The sequence below is a fragment of the Leptinotarsa decemlineata genome, unplaced genomic scaffold (assembly GCF_025532065.1).
Source record: "Leptinotarsa decemlineata unplaced genomic scaffold, Ldec_3_MD MMD2_tig00000035_RagTag_RagTag, whole genome shotgun sequence".
Classification (NCBI taxonomy): domain Eukaryota; kingdom Metazoa; phylum Arthropoda; class Insecta; order Coleoptera; family Chrysomelidae; genus Leptinotarsa; species Leptinotarsa decemlineata.
The window spans coordinates 25,447,266-25,469,234 of record NW_027412540.1 but is presented as its reverse complement, the minus strand read 5'-3'; the positions used below and the strand labels follow the sequence as shown (position 1 = coordinate 25,469,234).

General features: G+C 34.2%; 3 protein-coding genes across 4 annotated transcripts in view; 2 read left to right on the top strand and 1 right to left on the bottom strand.

The window, feature by feature from the left end:
- Positions 1-6,788, bottom strand: part of LOC111503850 (uncharacterized) — a 41,038-nt gene extending 34,250 nt beyond the window's left edge. For both annotated transcript variants that reach the window (XM_023158271.2, XM_074172139.1), the window contains exon 1: positions 3,998-6,788. In XM_023158271.2, the coding sequence (XP_023014039.2) occupies positions 3,998-6,539 (2,542 nt within the window). In that variant the 5' untranslated portion in view covers positions 6,540-6,788. The remainder of the gene's footprint in view (positions 1-3,997) is intronic.
- Positions 6,789-8,044: 1,256 nt separating this feature from the next.
- On the top strand, positions 8,045-14,985 carry LOC111503851 (N-acetylneuraminate (7)9-O-acetyltransferase). Its single transcript, XM_023158272.2, has 6 exons — positions 8,045-8,522; positions 9,391-9,487; positions 11,511-11,756; positions 11,828-12,095; positions 12,153-12,388; positions 13,461-14,985. Exons 1-6 carry the CDS (start codon positions 8,396-8,398, stop codon positions 14,872-14,874), a joined length of 2,388 nt encoding a protein of 795 aa, XP_023014040.2. The 5' UTR covers positions 8,045-8,395; the 3' UTR covers positions 14,875-14,985.
- Positions 14,986-16,323: 1,338 nt separating this feature from the next.
- Positions 16,324-20,706, top strand: nod (no distributive disjunction). Its single transcript, XM_074172135.1, has 10 exons — positions 16,324-16,504; positions 16,886-17,080; positions 17,144-17,315; positions 17,372-17,537; positions 17,974-18,179; positions 18,235-18,793; positions 19,553-19,691; positions 19,742-20,211; positions 20,262-20,387; positions 20,444-20,706. Exons 1-10 carry the CDS (start codon positions 16,328-16,330, stop codon positions 20,556-20,558), a joined length of 2,325 nt encoding a protein of 774 aa, XP_074028236.1. The 5' UTR covers positions 16,324-16,327; the 3' UTR covers positions 20,559-20,706.
- Positions 20,707-21,969: the final 1,263 nt, after the last annotated feature.

The following is a 21,969-nucleotide window of genomic DNA, read 5'->3' as shown; positions in this document are numbered from 1 at the left end:
GTTATGGAAAGCAGAAGAATAGTGGAATTGCGTAACGAATACTTAGAACAAATAACTAAATATAGACAAGAATTTTCTATTTGGACGAAACTTGGTATGACACTCACGACACATTTACGAAAGTCTAGACTGATGGTTCGAGAATGTGTACGCCTAACATGCCTGCAAACAAAGGATCGCGACTAATCATTGTGCATTGTGGAGGAAGTAAAGAAATGGTTCCGAATTCTTTGAAATTGTGTGGAAAAAAAACTTGAGGACTGCAATGTTGACTATCACAAGAACATGGAAGCTAATATTTTTGAGGAATGGTTTGAAAACACATTGATCTCAAATTTGGATGCGACTAGAGTAATAGTTCTTGACAACGCTTCCTATCGTTCGCGACAGCTCATCAAAGTACCGAATAAAAATTCGAGGAAAGATGAAATACAAAGTGGCATAGTGCATCAGGAGTTCTTGCCACATGGTCGTACGGTCAATAAGGAGTATTATCTTGAAGTTATGCGCCGCTTGCGAGAAGCAATACGAAGAAAACGTCCTGTATTGTGAAAGAATAATTCATGACTTTCGCATCACCATAATGCACCTGCTCACTAGATATTGCTTGCCTCAGCCACCGTATTCACCAGATTTGGTCCCCTGCGATTTTTTCCTGTTCCCAAGATTGAGGAGACCCATGAAAAGTTGGCGTTTTGTGGCGATTGAGAAGATAAAAACTGATCCGTTGAGAAAGCTCAAAGACATACCAAAAAGTGCATATCAGAACTGCTTTGAGGATTGGAAAAAACGCTGACACACATGTATTATAGCTTTGAAGAAGACAAAATAGAAACTGATGACTGATGATGGATATGTGTTGAAAGAGAAGTCAAATTTTACATCAAATATGAGTAACCGCCACCAAGATACGAGAATTGAAGACACTTGCCGTGTTAGGAATCACACGTTGAAAGGTAAGACCTCGTTAATCCTTAACTCGCACAAGTTTCGACTTCTGAGGGTTGTAGTTCGTAGGGGTGCGACAGCTGGTTAATGGAAAAACAGATTTTAAAACAGACAGAACAGATTGACTATTCAGCAATGATTTTGATAACATTACAAGATAAAGCAGTCAGTCCATTCATAAAATTACAACCTTATATCACGAATGAGTTTAATCTACTCCTGTCGTCGATGACAGGTATGTAAGTAACTTATTCTGGGCCAGAATTCATTGGACCAAAATTCACAGAAATGTTCCTGAATATGTGAAGGCTTCTAAGCAGTTGTGTGATTAAAAAAAACACTGAAAGCATATTCATTATAAAATTGTTATTACACATTAGAAAATTTTTTAATTATTACAAGTCTGTTCTACTTTTACTATCGCCTCATTTAATTTTTATAATTAATTTTTAGTATCTTTACTTTATTGTGTTGACAGTTTTCTATACAACTTTGTTGAAATAATGTATTATTATTATGTAATCTCATTTCAAAATTTTTACAAGATGACATGAAAATTTTCAATATTTAGTTGATTATATATACTGTATATTAATATGTCCTGCTTCAGTGTTTCATTCAGTTTAAACTATGAATTTGAAACCTCTCACTTTTTGTACTGACTAGATCGAAGTTTCTCATGTATTAATACTGTATTTTGTATGAGTCAAAGTCTTGCATCTGCGAATTGACAGGAAACTGAAAGTTAAAATACTGAGTAGTTTTTCAGATGAATATATCTCAGAGCAGGGAGTTCCACAGGGTTCACCACTCATACATTGTTATATAACTTATGCAGGTCTGATATTTATCATCACCAACAAGGAAATATCAACCACTTCAGGCATGAAGCATATATCCTCCAGTATGCAGACGCATCGCCCTAATTGCGCACAATCAAACGCTAGACAAAGTTATTAAAAATTTGGAACATCTTGCAACAATAACAAATATCTGGTTCAATAAATGGAGGCTTCAGCCAAATCCATCTAAGTCTCAGTTTATCATATTTAATCATCGGAATTCCGCAACTTATCCAACAATCAATGTTTTCCAACATATCTTACATGCAAAATCGATAGTTAATTACCTATAATCCGGTCAAATTTGACTAAAAACTAAGAGTGAAGGTACATAAATTTACAACTAGCTGCAAATGCGTGTAATTGTTCAAAACATAGTTAAAAATAAGATTTTAAAATTCCGAATGATTGCGATGCCTGGAAAAAAAATTATTCGAGGTCAAAGGTCAAAAATCTCGAAAAAAAATCATAATCATATCATAAAATAACCTCAGATAAAAATTTTAAATCATAAAATTCTCTAAAAAAAATGTATCAATACTTTTTTTTCTTAAAGCCACCGTTTCTGAGATACGACGAGTCGTATCTCAGAAACGGTGTTGCAAGAGTTGTTGCAAGAGAGTTGGACACTACTATCACAAGATCAGTTTATTTTGCACAAATTGAATCCTATTTACGTTATGGAATTTGTTTCTGGGGAAATTGTGCAAAATTTCGTTTCAATATGGTATTCTCTCTACAAAAAAGAGCCATCAGATATTTATGCAAGGCTAGCTACAGGGATTCATGCCGCCCATTATTTGTGAAGCAAAAAATTCTGACCTTAGTATGTCTTTTTATTTTGGAAACAGTGTGTCTTATCCACAAAAAATATAAAAATCAATTTGGGAACACCGCAACTTATAGTACACGTCAGTCTTACTCCGTTTCCCTTCCCACACCTTCTCTAGCCCTTACACAAAATTCTATTATTTTCAATAGCAAAAAGTTATTTAACCACCTTCCCATTAATTTAAGGCGAATATATAATGGAAAGAAATTCAGAAAGAAAGTGAAAGAATACCTTGTTGGGAGGCCCTATTATAGTGTGGACGAATTCTACCAAGGCTCTATCGAATAATTGACATGTAGCTTTGTGTAAACAAGTTATTGAAACCAACACAAAATGGCTATCAATGTTCATTATGTAGAATTATATATTTACGTTTACTTAATATTCATACATTCATGTACTTATATTTGTAGCTGTTCAGCTGGACTTAATATTGTTCTGTCCATATACTCTGCTCCGGTGTTTAAGCATTATTTTATAGTTTATATTTGTTAATTGTCCCTTATACATGTTTTACTTTACTAGACTTTGCCAATAAGATGTTTATATCTTGGGTAATAAAGCATATTTTGATTTGATTTGATTTGAAGTTGTAATCGTCATTATATGCATAAGTGTGCCACGTATATACATATCTAAAATTGTAATTTAAGTAAAAATATAGAGCAATTTAATTTGACAAATACAACTATTTTTGTTGATGAAGATGCAGACTTACTCGTACTTCTTACTGCTCGAACTCCACCTGAAAAAACTATTTTCTTTCTGAAGCCAGGAAAAGCTCAAAGTAAAACCGAAATATATTCGTCAAAAAGTTTATCTACTTTTGCAAAGAGTCAAAATCATGTACTATTTTGACACGCAATAACTGTCTGTGATACGACGTCTGCATTTTACAGGAGGGGTAAAGCAACAGTCTTTAAAATGTTTGAAAAACAAGATTTACTTCAATGTGCTGAAGTTTTCAAAAAAAGTGATTTAACTCAACAAGAAATTATCACCAATGGGATTCAGTTTCTTCTTTCTATGTACAAAGCTCCGAAAAAACCACCTGCTTAGATAAGTATCAATATGCATGTTTCGAAAAACACACTAAAAATAAGAAATAGGTGCAATTAGCTTGTCTTCCTCCAACCTCAGTTGCTGCTCATCAACATCTTTTCCGGGTATATTACCAATTTCAAGTGTGGCTTGGTTATCAGCTAGACCCAAAAGACTGGGGTTGGAAGTTGGTCAACAATGCATTAGAACCTATTCAGACTTTACTCCCACCTGCGCCGGAAAAACTCATTTACCTGCTCACATGATAAAGAAATTCAAGAAGCAAATTTTGGAAAACTTTTCAAAACCAAATCTTCAATACAAAATAACTCACCGCTGACATCCTTTTTCGGGCCTTTCGGAGTATTATTCGTAATCGGAGGTTTACTCGTTCGCATACTAAATCTACCACTATCTGTCCTTGAAAAGATCTGCGACCTGTTTGGTGTAATCTTCGATGCACTCGAAACTTTTGGCACATTCTTCACTTCTTTGACTGGAGGAGGAGGAGGAGGTGTTGTTCTTTTATTAATGTTCGTGAGATACCTGCTTTGCACGTCATTAGTCTTCATAGGTTTTCTATCGACGGATATAGCTCGTTCCTGTTTCAGTTCTGGCTGGAATGTCTTCCGTCTCATCTCTGGAGTGTTGGGACATCTCACTTGGGAGGTTTCGTTGTCAGCTCGAGCCCTTCGTAAACTGAACGCACGATTACATCTAGTATTGGTAATGTTTGCCAAATCCTTGCTTTTTTGAAGATTTTTCTCGTAATCTTCTTCAGAACTGGATTCGGTATCACCAAATCGACTTCGGTCTATCTTCTGATGTTCAGATATACTCCCCCTTCTGTTAACAATATAATTTGGTTTAATGCTAGCCGTGGAAGAACTTCTTTGAATAGCTGTATTTCTCGTGAGATTGGGGGAATTACAAACATTGGATGATCCTTTCTGAAGTACATTCGTATTCTTGGATGAATGAATTTGATTTTTTGTTGAGAAGCTGCTCGATCTTCTGATTGGTGAGTTGTTAGGGGAGTTTTGAATCTTGTGAATGACTTTCTGGGAGTATTGATTAAACAAATTTGTGTAAGTTTGTTCAATACCTTGCAGGTTTTTGTTCTGAAAGTGTTCTAGTTTGTTGGATATATTCATTGTTCGGTCATCCAGGGAATTGTGTCTAGTGTGAGAGGTTTTCTGTTTCATTAAGTGTGCTGTATTATTCAGTTGCAAACCATATTTAACCTCATAATCGCTGTCAGGATCACTATCTAGAGAAAGGCGCTGTTGTAAAGAATTGATGTAGTTTTGCGTTGGCTTCAAGATGGAGTCAGTGTCCAGACAATTATCTGAAAACTCTAGATTTAGTGAGCTTTGGCTATTCCTGCTGCGTGGACGAGAAATCGTATGTATCGGTGATGGAATTTTAGATGGAGAAGTTTTTCCTGTATATCCCCCAATGGCTGGGGGCAAATTTGATGTTTGTTTAGATATATTCGACAGTTTACCTACAACAATGCTCTCGTGCACAACACCAATCGGATCAACAGTGTTTTTCACTTCAATATTTTGAACATTCACGATATTAGCAGTTAGTTTTGGATTCACTTTTTTTAATGTATCAGTCCTACACACCGGATTGCCCACAACATCATTGTAGCTTTTACCGTCCACGTACGCTTGCACGTGAATTTCAGACTTTGTGAGACTATATTTCCTTTCCAGTTTTTTTTCAACCTTCGGCTTGAAAGCCCCACTAGAGGTCACTGAAATAACAGAACCGTGATCGCAGTTGGGTTCTAATCCTTCTCGTTTGGCATTGGGACTAGGAAACATAATTTTTGTAAATGTTTTATTATTTGCATCATTGTCACTATTATTCATCACCAAACCTGTCTTCTTCATATCCTGTGTGATAGACATATTTTGAGTAGGGGACATGATGGGTGAAAGTAATTTTTTTGATTGCATGGGACTTTTGTCAGATTTGATTGCAGAAGTTGGTTTTGGAGTCTTTTCTAACAAATGCATTGTCTGAACTCCCATAGCAATGTCATTATCCCTTGTCACAGACTGGTTCACATTAGTTGTGTTCTGAAGAATGTGATCCCTAACGGTAGAAAGACTTTTGATATAGTCCTCAGTTTTCTTTCGTACAGATACATTTTCAATCCTAAATTCCCTATCGATACTCATCCTTGCTTTTTGTTCTTCTGAATAATTTTCTGCATCTAGAGTATAAGTACCTGTATCACTGGCAGTGTCTGATTTCTCAAATTCAAAGTCATTTCCATCTATGAAAACATTGTCATTACAAGTTGCTCCAATGTAAAGATTTTCACAATCTGGACTTAAAAATTGCGTCTTTTTAGTGGTTAATGAATCTTGCTTGCTTACTTGATCTTTGTTGGGACTGAAGGGACTTATGAGATCTAACTCAGGACTTGATACATCCTTCAGCTCTACCTCCGGACTGATTATGTTGGGCAGTGCCGAACTAGGAAATGACTGGGTCATTCTATCTGTGGTTACGTTCTTCAACAACAGTGTTAAATCACTTCGCTTAGCACCAGTCATTCTCGCGTTAGCACTTTTCACTCTATCAGATTTTTCATCTGAGGAAAAGTAGCCTTCAGATTGAAAACTCGATTTCCTTGGTAAATTACTCGATGAAGGATGTTTTGAAGAAGAGCTTGATTTAGGATCTTCTATTTTAGACAAAGATTGTCCCCTTTTATGTCTATTTTGGAATTTCTCTGCCAAGGCTTTCTGTCTTTGGGTGTCAACATTTTTATTGGTTCCAAAATCTATAGTGAAAGCTAGGGGTTTCGGGGATTCGAGTGCATTAACGGAGGTTTGTTCGGGGTCTTCAGCCATGACTCACAAGTTAAATTTTTCACAAATCAACCTAAAAATACAAACAAATAGCCCAAGTCGATGCCAAACACACGTCGTTGCCGAAAACTTTCACACGCTCGAAATGTTCTTTCATGTTGAAAAATTGCATCTTTTTATGGACAGATTTTTTTCAACTACTATAAAAACTACTATTTATGTATAACTACATGTCGACACAGAACCAATTACAGACGATCCACTCTTAACAAGTCAAATTGAACGACTGATGGAAACTGACAAACTGACAGTCACAGAGTTGCCAAGTCATATTTCAATATTTCCTCAAGAGAACTTGAAATAAGTAACATTTTGAATTCCCTTCTTTTGAAGATATTTTGAATTGTATCGGTTAGAAATACAAAACTCACAGACAATAAATACGAGTTACTGTGAAACAACAGAAATGTATGAACCCTATAAATATGTGCATATAAACGACATCATTTTTACTTTATTCAAAGCCATCAATTTTCAAATTATTATCCTGAATGGAGACATTTTTTGCAATAAAAAAATTATTTATTGGTGGGCAGTCAATACCTACAAATGAAAAAGTGTATTTTTTCCAATTTGCTCACACAGACAAATTTTCACCTCCCTTGAATTCTACATCTCTCCTAATAGGTAACATTAAATATAACAGTAACATTTTCTAAAGAAAAATATATATTGGGGATGTTCACCTACACATCAATTTATTTTGATCCCTTTTTATAATTTCTTCGGTTGTTTTATATTGAGAGTTCTGCTTCTTTCTCAGTACTCATCTCGAAAATCTTTATGATTATTACAAGCCGTATTCAATTAACTGTTGGTTGTTTTCCGGCAGGCATTCATTTTCTGATTACTTAAGAATACTTAACAGTAAGAGCAAGAAAGAAAGAATAAAAAATGCCATAAAGAATTTCACTATCCCACATGTTAAGAGTATTGGAAAAATATTTTTTTTTCCTAAAAAGCTGAATAAAAACAGCAAAGCTCGAACTTACGAGAAATAAATTAAAATTTTGAATAAAAGTCTGAATATCGAGGTTCAAAGTTGTAATTTCCAAAAAAAAAATAATAATATGTTGCGCTTCTGCGTTTCCGGATTGCATGCATATACCGCCACAAATGTCAACCGAAAATGATGACATTTTGCAACCTCTCTCTCAGAGTAATAATACCTCCCCCTATATAGCAACCCATATTTCACTTATCAACTATGAACCACAGTAGAAAGCTAAAGTTGTAGCTACGCTGTGTCTGAATCCTGTTGAAAAGGAGGAGGGATTTTATGATACGATTTACAATGTTGGCTACACTTGCCATTAAATTGATGGTTGAACCACAGAATATCGGAACCAAAGAGTACCACAGTGGTCTGTGAAGAGTACACAACTACCTACTCTGTGATCGGGATACATCAACAGAACTATAATTTAGAGAGTTCTGTGACTACACCCGATCACAGCACAGGTAACAATCTGTGACCCGATATTCTGTTGTTGATCTGTCAAAGTCAAATGTGTTACAAATATTATTTATACCTATCAAGATTTATTTATTTTAACGTTCAGCAGTAACGAAAATGTAAAAAATTTGAAAATAACGCCAAAAGTTAATGTTTGCCTTCTTTACTGAAATAGGAAAGCCAGTCATACAATATCAAGGTCTATTGCCACAAACTACAAATCAAAACAAACCTAGTAGTGCGGTGAAGTAGGTCTTTTTTTGCTTTTTTGATATTTCAGTTATGATCGTGATATAGGTTTTGGAATGTTCTTCGGTAATCTTCTAGTAAACGAAATGTCTTTGCTAATCTTTTGATGATGTAGTCTACTTGTATCATTAGTATGTCGCTAGAAAAGTCCCGTATTGAAGAAGTTATCGAGGAAATCAATTCAAAAAATGCCAAAAAAGTGGCCCTACTTTTGGTTATAGGATTTGCCTGTTATCATGGATTACTTCATTATAGATTTGGTAATTATAATTTCATCCATTAGACGCCTTTCAATTATTACTAAAGATATTTGGGAAAGAAAGTTTTTGGCTTTCTACTACTTCATCTGATACAAAAAAAATGGATGAGAGAATCTTCCAAAGAATGGAAGGAAGTAATCAATTTGAAAATAAGTAACTCTATACATGGATGTGTAGATCATGCAAAGAAGTAACTTTCAGACACAAACTGATAGAAAGTCCTCCTGAAACAGCTACTTTCATATAAACATTGAATTACACGAAAGAAAAAAATTCTTTCGAATTCTCTCATCCATTTTTTTTGTATCAGATGGAGTAGTAGAAAGCCAAAAACTTTCTTTCCCAAAAATTAATCACTCCTAAAAATATAACCCATTCAAATCACTAAAGATATATTTTTAATATTATCGCAACTTATGAAAAACTTTTGGTTTCTATAAACTCATATTTTGCTGAGTATTGATTAATATATAGAACATTAAAAGAAGAAATGGACCAATAATTTCATTTTTTGAACAAAACTAATTTTTTGTACGAATTTTCATTTGAAATATTGTTGATGCAAAAACCCAAAGTTGAAAAATTTCCATTTTTTTCCAATAGTAAAGTACACTCTTAATTTAAAGTTTTCAGCAAAATGCTATTCAAGAAAATTATTTGAAATCTGTAGATATTCTGAAATATTGGTTTAGATTATGTTTCATTTCATTCAAAATCTTTAGGACTTCTTTTTGTCTACCACAAGTGTACTGTATATAAACTTTTTGAATAAAAAGCTGTCGAGTTTGGAGATGTCGCTTGATTATCATATAAACATAATCTGCCAAGAATATTAAACAAACTGATGATCTTCATTTTGGTTTTTCAGGTACAAATTCTTGCAAGTGGTTGCTATCTGATGGAAGATATAAGGCAGATCAAGAATGGCAACCATATGGATGCATGCTTCATTTCTACAGTAAAACGTAAAAGTATATCGTATATAAACTTCACACTGGTTTCAATTGGATTCAAATATATTTTGTGTTTCATTCTCACAATTTCATACAGAATGTCCCGATCAGAAAGGATTACACCACGATACATGATATTTTGGATACCTGTTGAATTTCATGTAACTCAAAAATAAGTCAGTTTTTGATGAGTGTGTTTAATGTGTGTGTTTAACAGTTCGATCAGCCGATATTTGGTTATGTATAAGAATGTAAATATTTTAAACATTTTCGCAGTTAAAAATTCTTTGAGGTTTCTGAGGTTCCTAAACACAAATCTGATCTCATATTATCGATATCGTGATCCATAATAGGTCATGGGTCTCCCAAAGCGAGTCAATTTTTAAATATTCCTGAAAAAATTTTTTGAACTTGTATCTGAGGGGTTTTTGCGAGCACCGGTTAAAAATTTGAAGTCAGATTATCGATATGATGTCCCAGTAGGTCGTATAGGGAATCTTATATAGGCTGATCATACTGTTTTACGGGTTAGATTTGAGGTTCTGTAGCTTCGCACTCAAGAAACTTTTTGTTTTACTCTTCAGAAATTACCTTTTCTCCAAGTTTCAGAAAATTTGACGTGTATCAAAAACTCATGTTGTGTGTGTGGTCTCTTGTTGAAATTGTTTGATATTTCGGTTGAAAAATGACTTTTGTTGAAAACGCATTACTGGTACCAACGGTAACTGATGAAGTTACTGTGTAGCTGGTACCGCCAGTAACTGATGAGCTACCATGTAACAAAACGCTATTATTATCATGATAGATAGCTAGTTACTGGCATCACCATTAACTGATGAAGCTACTGTGTAGATGGTACCACCAGTAACTGATGAAGCTACCATGTAACGAAACGTTTTTTAAATAATGTTTAGTGTGAAAATTCCATAATTATCATGGATAGCTAGTTACTGGTACCATTAGTAACTGATGAAGCTCCGTGTAGCAAAACACATTTTAAATAAAAAATGATTGTGAACATTCTATCATTATTAAAATGGATAGCTAGTTATCAGTATCACCAGTAACTGATGAAGATACCGTGTAGCAAACGCTTTTCAAATACAATTTATTGTAAAAATTTCATATTTATTATCATAGATAAACAGGTATGAGTACCACCAGTAACTTATGAAACTACCGTGTAGCTGGTACCACAAGTAACTGATGAAGCTACTGTGCAGCTGGTACCACCAGTAACTGATGAAGCTACTGTGTATTGAAACGCTTTTTAAATAAAATTCATTTTGAAAATTCTATAATTAATATCGTGGATACATAGTTATCGGCACAACCAGTAACTGATGAAGCTACCGAGTAGCTGGTACAGCCAGTAACTGATGAAGCTACTGTCTATCAGGTACCACCAGTAACTGAAGAAGCTACTGTGTATTGAAACACTTTAAATAAAAAAATTCTATAATTAATATCGTTGATACCTAGTTATCGGTACCAACAGTAACTGATGAAGCTACCGAATATCCGGTACCGCCAGTAACTGATGAAGCTACTGTCTATCGGGCACCATCAGTAACTGATGAAGCTACTGTGTACTAAACCGCGTTTTAAATAAAATTGATTATAATCATTCTATAATTAATATCGTGCATACCTAGTTATCGGTACCACCAGTAACTGATGAAGCTACCGTGTATCTGACACCACCAGTAACTGATGAAGCTATGGTACCACCAGTTACTGATATAGCTACCCTGCAGCTGGCACCACCAGTTATTGATGAAGCTACCGTGTAGTTGTTACCACCAATAACTGATGAAGCTACCGAGAAGTTGGTACCACCAGTAACTGCTGAAGCTACCGTGTAGAGAAACGCTTTTTAAATATAATTCATTTTGAAAATTATATAATTATTTTCATGAATAAAGTTTAAATTTAAATAATGAATGAAAACGATTCATGTTTATTTCATATTTTGATCAAAACCAATAAAGCCTGTCAGAATCAATGAAATTATAGAAAAGTAATGTTTTCACAGTGACACTAGAAGATGTCTTCGTTACCTAGCTTACTATGGCTCAGAAACTCACTTCGTATTCATAGGAGATTCTCGTATAAAAGAATTATACACTGCTTTTGTTCAACACTTGGTTCAAGATGAAGACATCAGCCAAAAACCAGACAGATCTAGCATCAATCTAACTCATGTAGACAACACCCTGAAAATGAAGGTCGATTTTATTTGGTCTCCTCTCATTTCAAAGGAGATGATAAAATCCTTCAGGTAAAATATTCAAATCGTATTAATCTCCATTCACTTTTATTGATTAAGTTTGGTTCCTGTGTATTTTTCAGTTCGTGGCAAAAATCGATAGATCCCCCTTCAGTAATTATCGTGGGCTGTGGCCTCTGGCCTATAGTAACATCTAATGGATCTCTTTCCACGTTTCAAGAATACAAGTTGAATATAACGAGGCTAGTGCAACCGATAGATAGGCTGCATAAGAGGAAAACGAGAATCCTTTGGGCTTTGCAAGAGCCTGTTAACGAGGAAAAGCTGAAACCCGAACATCGCATGGTTACCAATGAACAAATTGATCTGTATAACAAGGCTGCGATAGAGGTTGGTCAAAATCAAAGAAAACTAATGAAAATCCCAACGTGTGTATCCCTCATCTAGGTGTTGTCATATTCTTCTGCAGATGTCTGGTGGAGTTTACGCTTGGTAGGGCAAGGAATGATTTTGGAAAGTCCGGATGGCATCCATCTTGCACAAAGACCTCTGAGGCATGATACTCAGATTCTACTCAATATGTATTGTAATGATAATATGAACTTCAATGACGGAACTTGTTGCAGCTCAGTAGAAACCAGGACCACTTTGCAAATTGTGACCTTTGCAATTCTAGGAGTATGGTAAGAAACCGGTGTAGTTTTTATTATTTTTCTCTCAAAACTGATGGTAAACAGATCTTCCAATAAGAGGTCACCACTAGCCGAGTTTTTCCAGGACAATCCTTATGCCAAAATGGATTGTACAAGTTCAATAGTACAGTAAAGCACATCTAATGAAACTGATTCACTACAAGACATACAGGGTCTGTTAAAAAAATAAGGTGGGTGTTCAAAGAATTTGCATCAGATTTTATGTAAAACATGGAATTGAGTGCACTTGATATGTTGACAGTGGTATATGGTGATTGTACTCTGAATCAAAAAAATGTTTACAAGCAGTACAAGGTTTTAATAATAATCTTTATTTAAAATAGGAAAATCCTAATTTACACACATTTCTAATATTTCTGTTACATATTGGAATTATTTAAAAATATATGACGAACATTCTAAAGTTGATCAATAGGATAGGCATGATAATATCTCAAAGAAAGAAAATTGTAGCTACACATAATACATATCATATTTGTACATTGAAAACAAATTTCTTCAGTTCGTTTTTGAACATGTTCAGAGATGGGCTATTTTTAATTACATTTGGTAATTTGTTGAACCGATCAAAACCCTTGAAAAACAAAGATTTCATTGTGTTTTTGTTTTTTGTTCTGTTTATAATAAATTATTATTATTTCGAGTGAAGTGGTGGTGAATATCATGATGAAAGACAATGTACTTTTCGAAATGAGATGGTCCTAAATTGTTCAATATTTTGTACACAAAAATCATTGTGAAATATAATAGTCTTTGGGAAATGGATTGCCAATTCAAAACATTAAGCATAATAGTTATAGGGGTATCTCTACGGCACTTCAAAATGATCCTCATGTCACGCTTCTGAAGTTTTTGGAGTTAAGACAATTTATTCTGATTGAATATAGAATAGAGGAACAGTAGTCAAAGTGTGGTTGAACAATTTACTTTTAAACGATTACACCACAAACCCGAACGAAGATCACAAGTATCGTTTTGAGAGAAAAATTGAAGTGTTTCTCCAATTGATTATATATTCATTTCTGATTGGTATTAACTTTAGTGTTATAGTGGCTGTATTCATGGTTCTGCAACGACTGATCAGCGCCTGCAGAGGAAGGCCATCCTATCAATACCAAAGACTTCCAGAAAACGAACACCAAGTCCAAATACAGTCTACCAGCTGCTTTGAACTCGTCAAAGCCATATCAAAAATGGCTTTTATACTTTCATATTTTTTTATTTGTGATCGAACTAATTTTTTCATGAAAGAAAACAAGTATTATTCGGAATTCAGTTTTTGGATACCGATAGGATATGTGACAGTTCTTGGATTATTCTTCACCGAAGAGAGCAAGTTCAATAAGGTTTTACATCGGGACCAGTTGAACGAATGGAAAGGTTGGATGCAGCTGGTACTTCTTGTATATTATTTTACCGGAGCCACAAAAATTTTGGTCATAAACATGCACATAAAAATTCTAATTTCATCGTACTTATTTCTTCTGGGCTATGAACAGTTTTGTTATGTCTGGTACAGGAATGACATAAGCATTGTGAGTTTTTGTAGAATGCTCTTTCAGCTAAATTTCATGACCGTAACTTTGTGTCTTTGCATGAATCGGCCGTATCAGTTCTACTACTTTGGTCCTTTACTCTCATTCTGGTATTTGATGATATATTGTTTTTTAGCTTTTCCTCCACATATCACTGCACAAAGTTCAGAAACTAACGCAATGCAATATTTTTACCTTCTGATCAAGTTTATTTGCCTGTTTAGCGTCATAACCATACTTTTCATGTCGGAGGTGTTTTTTGAAAAAGTGTTCGTTACCAGGCCGTGGAAAGCCTTGTTTGTTACCACCGATGATGATATTCACGAATGGTGGTCGAGATGGAAAATAGATCGGTACTCTGTAATGTACGGAATGGGCTTTGGAGTCGTTATGGTTTTGGCGAAACGTTACAACATCTTCGACGATAATAATCATTCCAATCTTTTTTCCAGAGGCATAGCCCTGAGTGCCACTCTTGCAGCTCTCATAGGTGTAGGTTCCTACATTATGTTCACTTTCCTTTGTCGAAATGAACCAGAATGTAACGAAATACATTCCTATGTTGTTTTCATTCCAATACTTAGTTATATTTTGTTAAGAAACATTTCTGGTGTGCTCCGTACTCGCTATTCGAGTCTTTTTGCATGGTTTGGGGAGATTTCTTTGGAAATGTTTATTAGCCAATACCATATTTGGCTAGCTGCAGATACGCACGGTGTCCTGGTACTTATACCAGGTTATCCTGTACTGAATCTTATAATTACCTCATACATTTTTGTATGCGTATCTCATGAAGTACATTGTATAACGAAGACATTACTTCCGTATGCTGTTCCAAATGATTGGAAGTTAGTTTTGAGGAATTTGATACTATTTCTAGCAGTTTTGGTTCCTATCGGTATCAATGATGGTATGTTTTAGTTTTGTGTAAAAAATTGTTTCTTTTTATATTTTTTTTTTGATTTAATGATTGAAATTTTTTTGTTTATACAAATTCAGTATATTTTGAAGAAAATATAATCAGACATTCTGGCTAGAGGTTTTATTTTACAAAATTTACCTATAATCATACTATATATGTGTAAGTTTAACACCTACTTTTACTATCGTCTCAGTACACATTCCTGACTAGGTATTTTTAGTTTCCTAATTTCTACTTAACTCATGATTATATTTTATTCTTATTTTTATTTTTTATGCACTTTTCCTTTGGTGTAGTAATAAATATTACTGGAGTTTTTTCCAACATCAAACCGTTATTTTAACACCTCGACACGTGTTTCGATCACCAAGTGATCATCTTCAAGAGGAAGATCAAACAGTTTTGATCCTTCTCTTGAAGATCTGTTAGCTTAATTTGAATTATTAATATTACTGGAGTTCTATCACACCAAACCGTTATTATTGTTGAATATAACATACCTATGGACATTACTAATTATGTGCCACTAGACGATATAACTTCACTTCTGCCCAGGGAAGCGTCACTCGACAGTTGCAACTTGGCTCTGAGAGAGAGAAACTATAATTTTCTTGTTAAGTATACATTAATCTATTCAAACCTCCTTTTTTGTTTTTAAAATGTATGTCAATTATTGCAACAGTTGTTCGAAATCGTAGAAGGGCTATTTTTTTATGTATTCTCAACTTTAAATTCGGATTTATTCTTGCGGCATCAATCTCGAAAATTCGGGTTAGGTAAGATAATGATGAAACATTAAAATTTTTAATTTAGCATAGACATTTTCAAGTTAAACAATAGAAAGTGAGGTTTAATTGAATGTTTCAGCCAATAGAAATTAATCCATTGAGTCAATCAGTGGACCCACAGATTTATTGAAGGAGCAATATATATGTATTGAAGATGTTTCAGAAATCTGGAGCCCAGCGAGTGAAATAGAACTGTGATTTATGATTTTCTTTTAAAAGTGAAACATTTTTTACAACTAAGAATGACTAGCGTTGAAAGAGGTTTTATGTCAATGAGAATGTATCGTGTACTCTTTTTGCAGATTATATGTGCTGACAAGAGTTGAACATTCCAAAGTAAATTTTCCAAAAAACACCTAAAACTTAAACATATTTTTCAAATATGACAAATAGAGTTGATTTCGGAGCTACCGTTTACACTTTTTTTCTCGCCCTTGTAAATACCGAACACTAAGCAGCACTGAGTCAACAGATCTGCATTATCGTATTATCGAACGCATGCCGAGTGAAGCGAGCTAACCGAGCGCTAAAATTTGTATTAAACAAACACACTTTGAATTTATAATAATGTGGGTTAATTTATTATTGCACTAGCATGGCACTGATTTAACAAATGGAAAACACAAAGAAGCTTTTGTTTCATGGTTCGTGATTTTATCGTTTTATGAATGATTTGAACCATTTGAAAAATGGTAGTTTGTTTCTGTTTTATTTTTCTACAAAAATTATTATAAAAATGGACAGCGACTTAGAGTTTGTTAATGTTTCAATCAGGATCAAACCTGTATTGGATAAAGATGACATAACTTCATGTTTGAAGATTATCAGCAAACAACCACCAGTAAGAATTTTTCAGAAAAACGGTTACTGAAGCATATTAGATTTTGTAGATATCAGTCAAACTACAGGATTACTTCGTTTGTGGAAATTGTTTTGTTACAGTCATATTTTAATGGGGACATATACTGAATTGAAATATTTAGGCAGAATTTTTTGGGAGGATAGGCGTAGATTATAGCTTTCATATAGGATTAGATATTTTCAGCCACTTCTTTTACCCCCTACGAAACACTAAAGCTCTTTATTTTTCTCAAGGTGTAATGTCTTTACACCTGAATACCTAACACATTGTTTTCAGGTTGATGAAAGCCTTTTCCAAATTTCGTAGAACAAGGTATCTGCTTGTTGTTTTTAAAGACATTCACTTGAACATTTATTCCAGGTACTGTTTATGATAGATCGATCGCAAACATACAATTTTGACAATATATTTACTGAAGAAGTCAGTCAAGAAACTGTTTATAATGAAACTGTTAAACCACTGGTGGATTACGTTAAACAAGGTTACAACTGTACAGTATTTGCTTATGGTCAGACTGGAACAGGCAAAACTTACACTATTGGTACAAACTCTAATGTAAGTTGAATTTAATTCAAATAATATTACAAAATAGAAGGTTTCATTTACTCGTGATTTTAGGTGCTGAATGAAACTGATTTTGGGTTAATTCCCAGAACTCTGAATCAGTTTTTCGAATATAACAATGATAGTGACTCCGAAGTTGAAATATCACTCTCCTTCATTGAAATATATAATGAAAAAGTATTTGACCTATTACAGAATGATAATAAGCCCCCTTTGCAGGTTAAAGGTAAGTGAGAATGTAGAACTAGCTTTATTAATTTCCATATTGTTCTCTTTGTGTAGGTCTAAAAGCCCAAGGATTCTGTCAAGAAAAAGTTTTTAATTTGTTTGAAGCCAGACATTTTTTGAAAATGGGAAATAAAAATCGACACACTGCTGGAACCAAACAAAATGCTCAGAGTTCGAGATCTCATGCAATTTTTACCATTTATTGCAAAGTCCGTCACAAGTATGTTATTTTCAATTGTTATTACGAAATAACCATTTTAACTTTAAAACTGTCTAAACAAGTTAATAGTGAATGGTTGCCAAAACCTTAAACAACTGTATGATAGTTACATGTTAAGTAGATGAATTAAAAGGGATGAAAAGTTATCCTAATAATTATATTCAATTATTCCTAATCAAATAAAATATATTTTAGTTGGGAAGTACTACCTTTTTAATCACTAGCTTGCATAAGTTTCAACTTCTACAAAAAAATATTTTTCAATCCCCATCTCATTTAAACTCTCATTAAATTTGTACCTAACTTCTTTTTACTATTAATGTTGATATTTGAAGCAAGATGACATCTAGTACAAGGAAACAAAATTCCAGACGGATTAAAACAATTCTGACAATATTATTTCTAGTATCTTTCCATGGATTTATTTGAATTTTAGGGATAGTGAAACGCTTGCCAAACTGAATCTGGTGGATTTGGCTGGTTGTGAGAATGTTAGGAAAACAGGTACAGAAGGAGATGCATTTCATGAAGGCGTGAATATAAACAAAGGTCTCCTCTCAATTGGACAAGTTATGACCGCCCTATCGATGAACTCCAGTTACATTCCTTACAGGCAGTCTATTATAACTTCTATATTGCAAGGTTAAGTAGTAATTTGGATTGTGTTCAACTGGTCTAATTTATATTTTCATTGCAGATTCATTGAACCGACAAAACTTTATATCTTTAATAGCCTGCATCAGCCCCTTAACTGAAGATTCAACAGAAACTTTACAGACATTAGACTTCGCTCAGAGAGTCAAAAAAATGAAAAACAAACCTGAAGTGAATGAAATTGTAACGCGTTACAAAAAAGAAAATCCAACTTTATTTGTAACATCCAGAACAAGCAGTACTCCTTTCAAAAGACCAGCTCTACCAAATCAGACCCCAAGACCAACGAAAAAATTGAAGCGCCTGCCCTTAACTGTTATTGATGAACCTGACCATAGCCCAAGTTTGAAGTCGTTTTGTTCAAATAATTCAAATAGCGTCTCTTCAATATCAAGTACTGCTTCGGCTCTTTCTAATTTAGATCCAGCACAATCAAATTTGAGCCCCGTTATCAAGAAGTATATGACTGCCATGGAATCGTCGCTCATGGGAAAACTAGAATTAGTAATAAAGAGCACTTTGAAAAGACCTGGCAGAGAATCATATTTGACAGAAGACGCATCGAAACAGGATATTAAAGAAAATATAAATTGTACACCAATGTAAGTATTTGGTAGAATTGCAACCTCTGGAAAATGAATCCAAAACAATCGCTATTCTCCAAACATCAGAACTGCAATACTCTACTCGACGCAGGTTTCACTTACCATGTTATGTCTTCAGAAGATGAGTTGGACTAATTCTGAACTCTAAAACTGGTCCCCCATTCATATCTAACGGGATACACTTTCAAACGCCTATCAATAATTTCAACTAAGCGAATCATATAAGGGCTGTTTGGAATGGGACCTTTTTCACTGTTCATAGTTTTCATACCGCACTTTGCTACTTCCAGACTATCGAGTATATCCAAAAACTAATGTCATGTGCCTATCTCAATGATTTCAGACACTTTTCATATTCTGTGTCCATTCTCCAAGGCAGGTTGGACGACACTAGATTTTTCTGGTTTACGAAATCGTTTATGTTCTAGGTGTTCTTCAAAACGAGTTTTATTAGTTTACCTAGATTGACCGATGTATCTTTGGTCACAGTTCTCACAGCTTATTACATATATCCCTGACTGTTCATTTTCAAACACCTCGTCTTTAGGGTTACCTAACATTTTCTGAAGTGATGAAGAAGTTTTGAAGGCAATTTTGATTCGTACGATAGGACATTGAATTTCGAACCAATGTTTTTATGAAAATTCAAATATTTATGAAGATGCTCCCTAAATATACGTTTCCTAATAAACTTATATTTGCATGATACATGTTTTCTGCTATGCCCCTGATAACATTTTCCTCAATATATTTTAGGATGCCTTGGAATGAAATACAAAGCGAAGTTTCAAAAATTGTACGATCAGAGATAGCACAGTTGACTTCAAGAAGCACCAGGGCTGCGAGTAGTCCTATAGACGTGAAAGAAAACCTTGATAATATCAAAAAAGTATTGGTAAGTTTGTTGAACTGTTGTATTTATTTCACTTAAAGTGTCTCTTAAAGAATTATGGAAGCCCTTTGGAAGACAGCATTGGAACTAATTATAAGTCGAATACAGAGGAAAACGTTCAATTCAAAATTCCTGAACGGCCTGTTGAAAAAAGAACAAAAGTGAAGCCTCAACGTACCCCATCCATTTCTCCTATAGAAACTGTAAAAATCAGACGCAGTATTAGATTGTCTATGAAGAAATGCAATAATAACAATTCTCAACAGTTTAACCTCTCGGATGTAAACTATTGCCTGGAAGGCTTCGAAAACCTGGAAATGTCAATGAAAAGCAATTTCAAAGACGATTCTTTAGAGGACTTTTATCATGGAAAAAGAAGAAGCATTCGGCTGAAACATCAAAGTAAATTGAAGGAATCAAATGGAACCCTCAAAAATTCCGACTCTATAACAAAAAAAAAGCATTTCAAAAAACCAACCATTTCAAATACACCAATAGGAAAGAGACTGCTGAAAGAAAATAGGTAATTTGATGAATATTCAGTAAAATAAATTTTTATAAATTGATTTTTAGGAACGACAGTCCCTGTACAGCTCACACGAAAATAGTTTTAGATACTCTAAATACAGGAAGTTTGAAGCAATTAGAAAAACTTCATTCAATTGGTGTCAAAACTGCTCAACAGATAGTGTTATTCAGGTAATTGATAATATATTACAACAATTAATGAAATATTGCTGATTTTATTTTTTTAGAGAAATCAAGGGCCGTTTAAAAAAAATATCTGATCTCTCAGGAATGCCAGGATGGGGTAGCAAGAAGTTTGAAAAGTTTGTTGAACAGAATTTTTTAAAGAAGGAACTCATTTGATCGTGGAAACCTGTTCTAGTCTAAGTCTAAAGAAAACCTTACCAAATACTAATTATTGTTCATTCATGAGGTTCATTGAGAATGCAGAGTTTTTTGAATAATGTACATTTTATATATCATTTGTAATATATGACAAGTTCGATAGAAATGTGTTGGATTTCGATTTTAATAATTATAATGAATTATTTCATTGCAACACCAGATCAGACAGTAGATGTAAGAAAATATAATACTTTAATATAAACTGAATATACATGAAAAAGTAGTGCTCTTCCAAGCAACCTTCAAATACTTCTTCATTTGGAACTTCATCCAAATTCAAAGTTTACTCAATTATACAGTACAACCAAAGTAAACCGAAATAAAGGGGAGACGCCGTTTCGAATAACAAATTTTTTGGTTGACCCATCAAAACAGTTTTCTACACTGGTTCAAATTTGCGGAAAAATATTTCTTGACATCCTAGATATCTAGATTGTGTTTAGAGTTTCTACTACACCGACTATGATAGCATAATATTTCATCAGTTCGGACTTCCATTGTCTAATATAATAAATTGATTTGATAACCCTGAAAAAAAAACAAAAAAGATTACCTGAAAATAACAATTTTATTAAACAAAAACTGAAATTACAAAGAAATAACATACAACAACCAAACAAATAAAAATTGAAATATTAATGAAAGCTGAAAAAAATGATAGTATTATTGACAAAAATTTAAAAGAATTTCGTTTCCATATGTTACGTATCTCTACGCTGGCTTGACTAAATGCGTTGTTAGACAACATATACGCCGCTTCTTTGAATTTTCCCCTAAACCAGTGTTCCTCTTTGTGGATGATTTCAGATTGAGCCCATTTGATATTATGTTGATGAGCCCAAACATGCTCTGCTATTCTGGATTTGCTGGTTTCTCCTCGCTGTGTGTGTTTCTTGTGCTCAGCAATGCGAACTTTCAATGGCCTCTTAGTTTCACCGATGTATGATTCTCCGCACTCGCATGGTATCCGGTAAATGCAATTCTTGGAATCGCAGTCCGCGTTTGGTGGCCTGGTTTTCATGAGCCTGCTACGGATAGTGTTCCCAGATCTGAAGCAGGTCCTGATGTTATACTTGGACCCAATCCGTCTATCCTTTCCGATAATCCTCTGATGTAGGGAAGTACAAGTACTGGTTGTGGCAGCTTCTCTTCCTTGTGGAGTTCATGCTGTCTTCTAGCTAAGGCCTATTCGCGTTGCTGAGCACAAGAAACACACACAGCGAGGAGAAACCAGCAAATCCGGAATAGCAGAGCATGTTTGGACTCATCAACACAACATCAAGTGGGCTCAAGCTGAAATCATCCAAAAAGAGGAACACTGGTTTAGGAGAAAATTCAAAGAAGCCGCGTATATGTTGTCTAACAACGC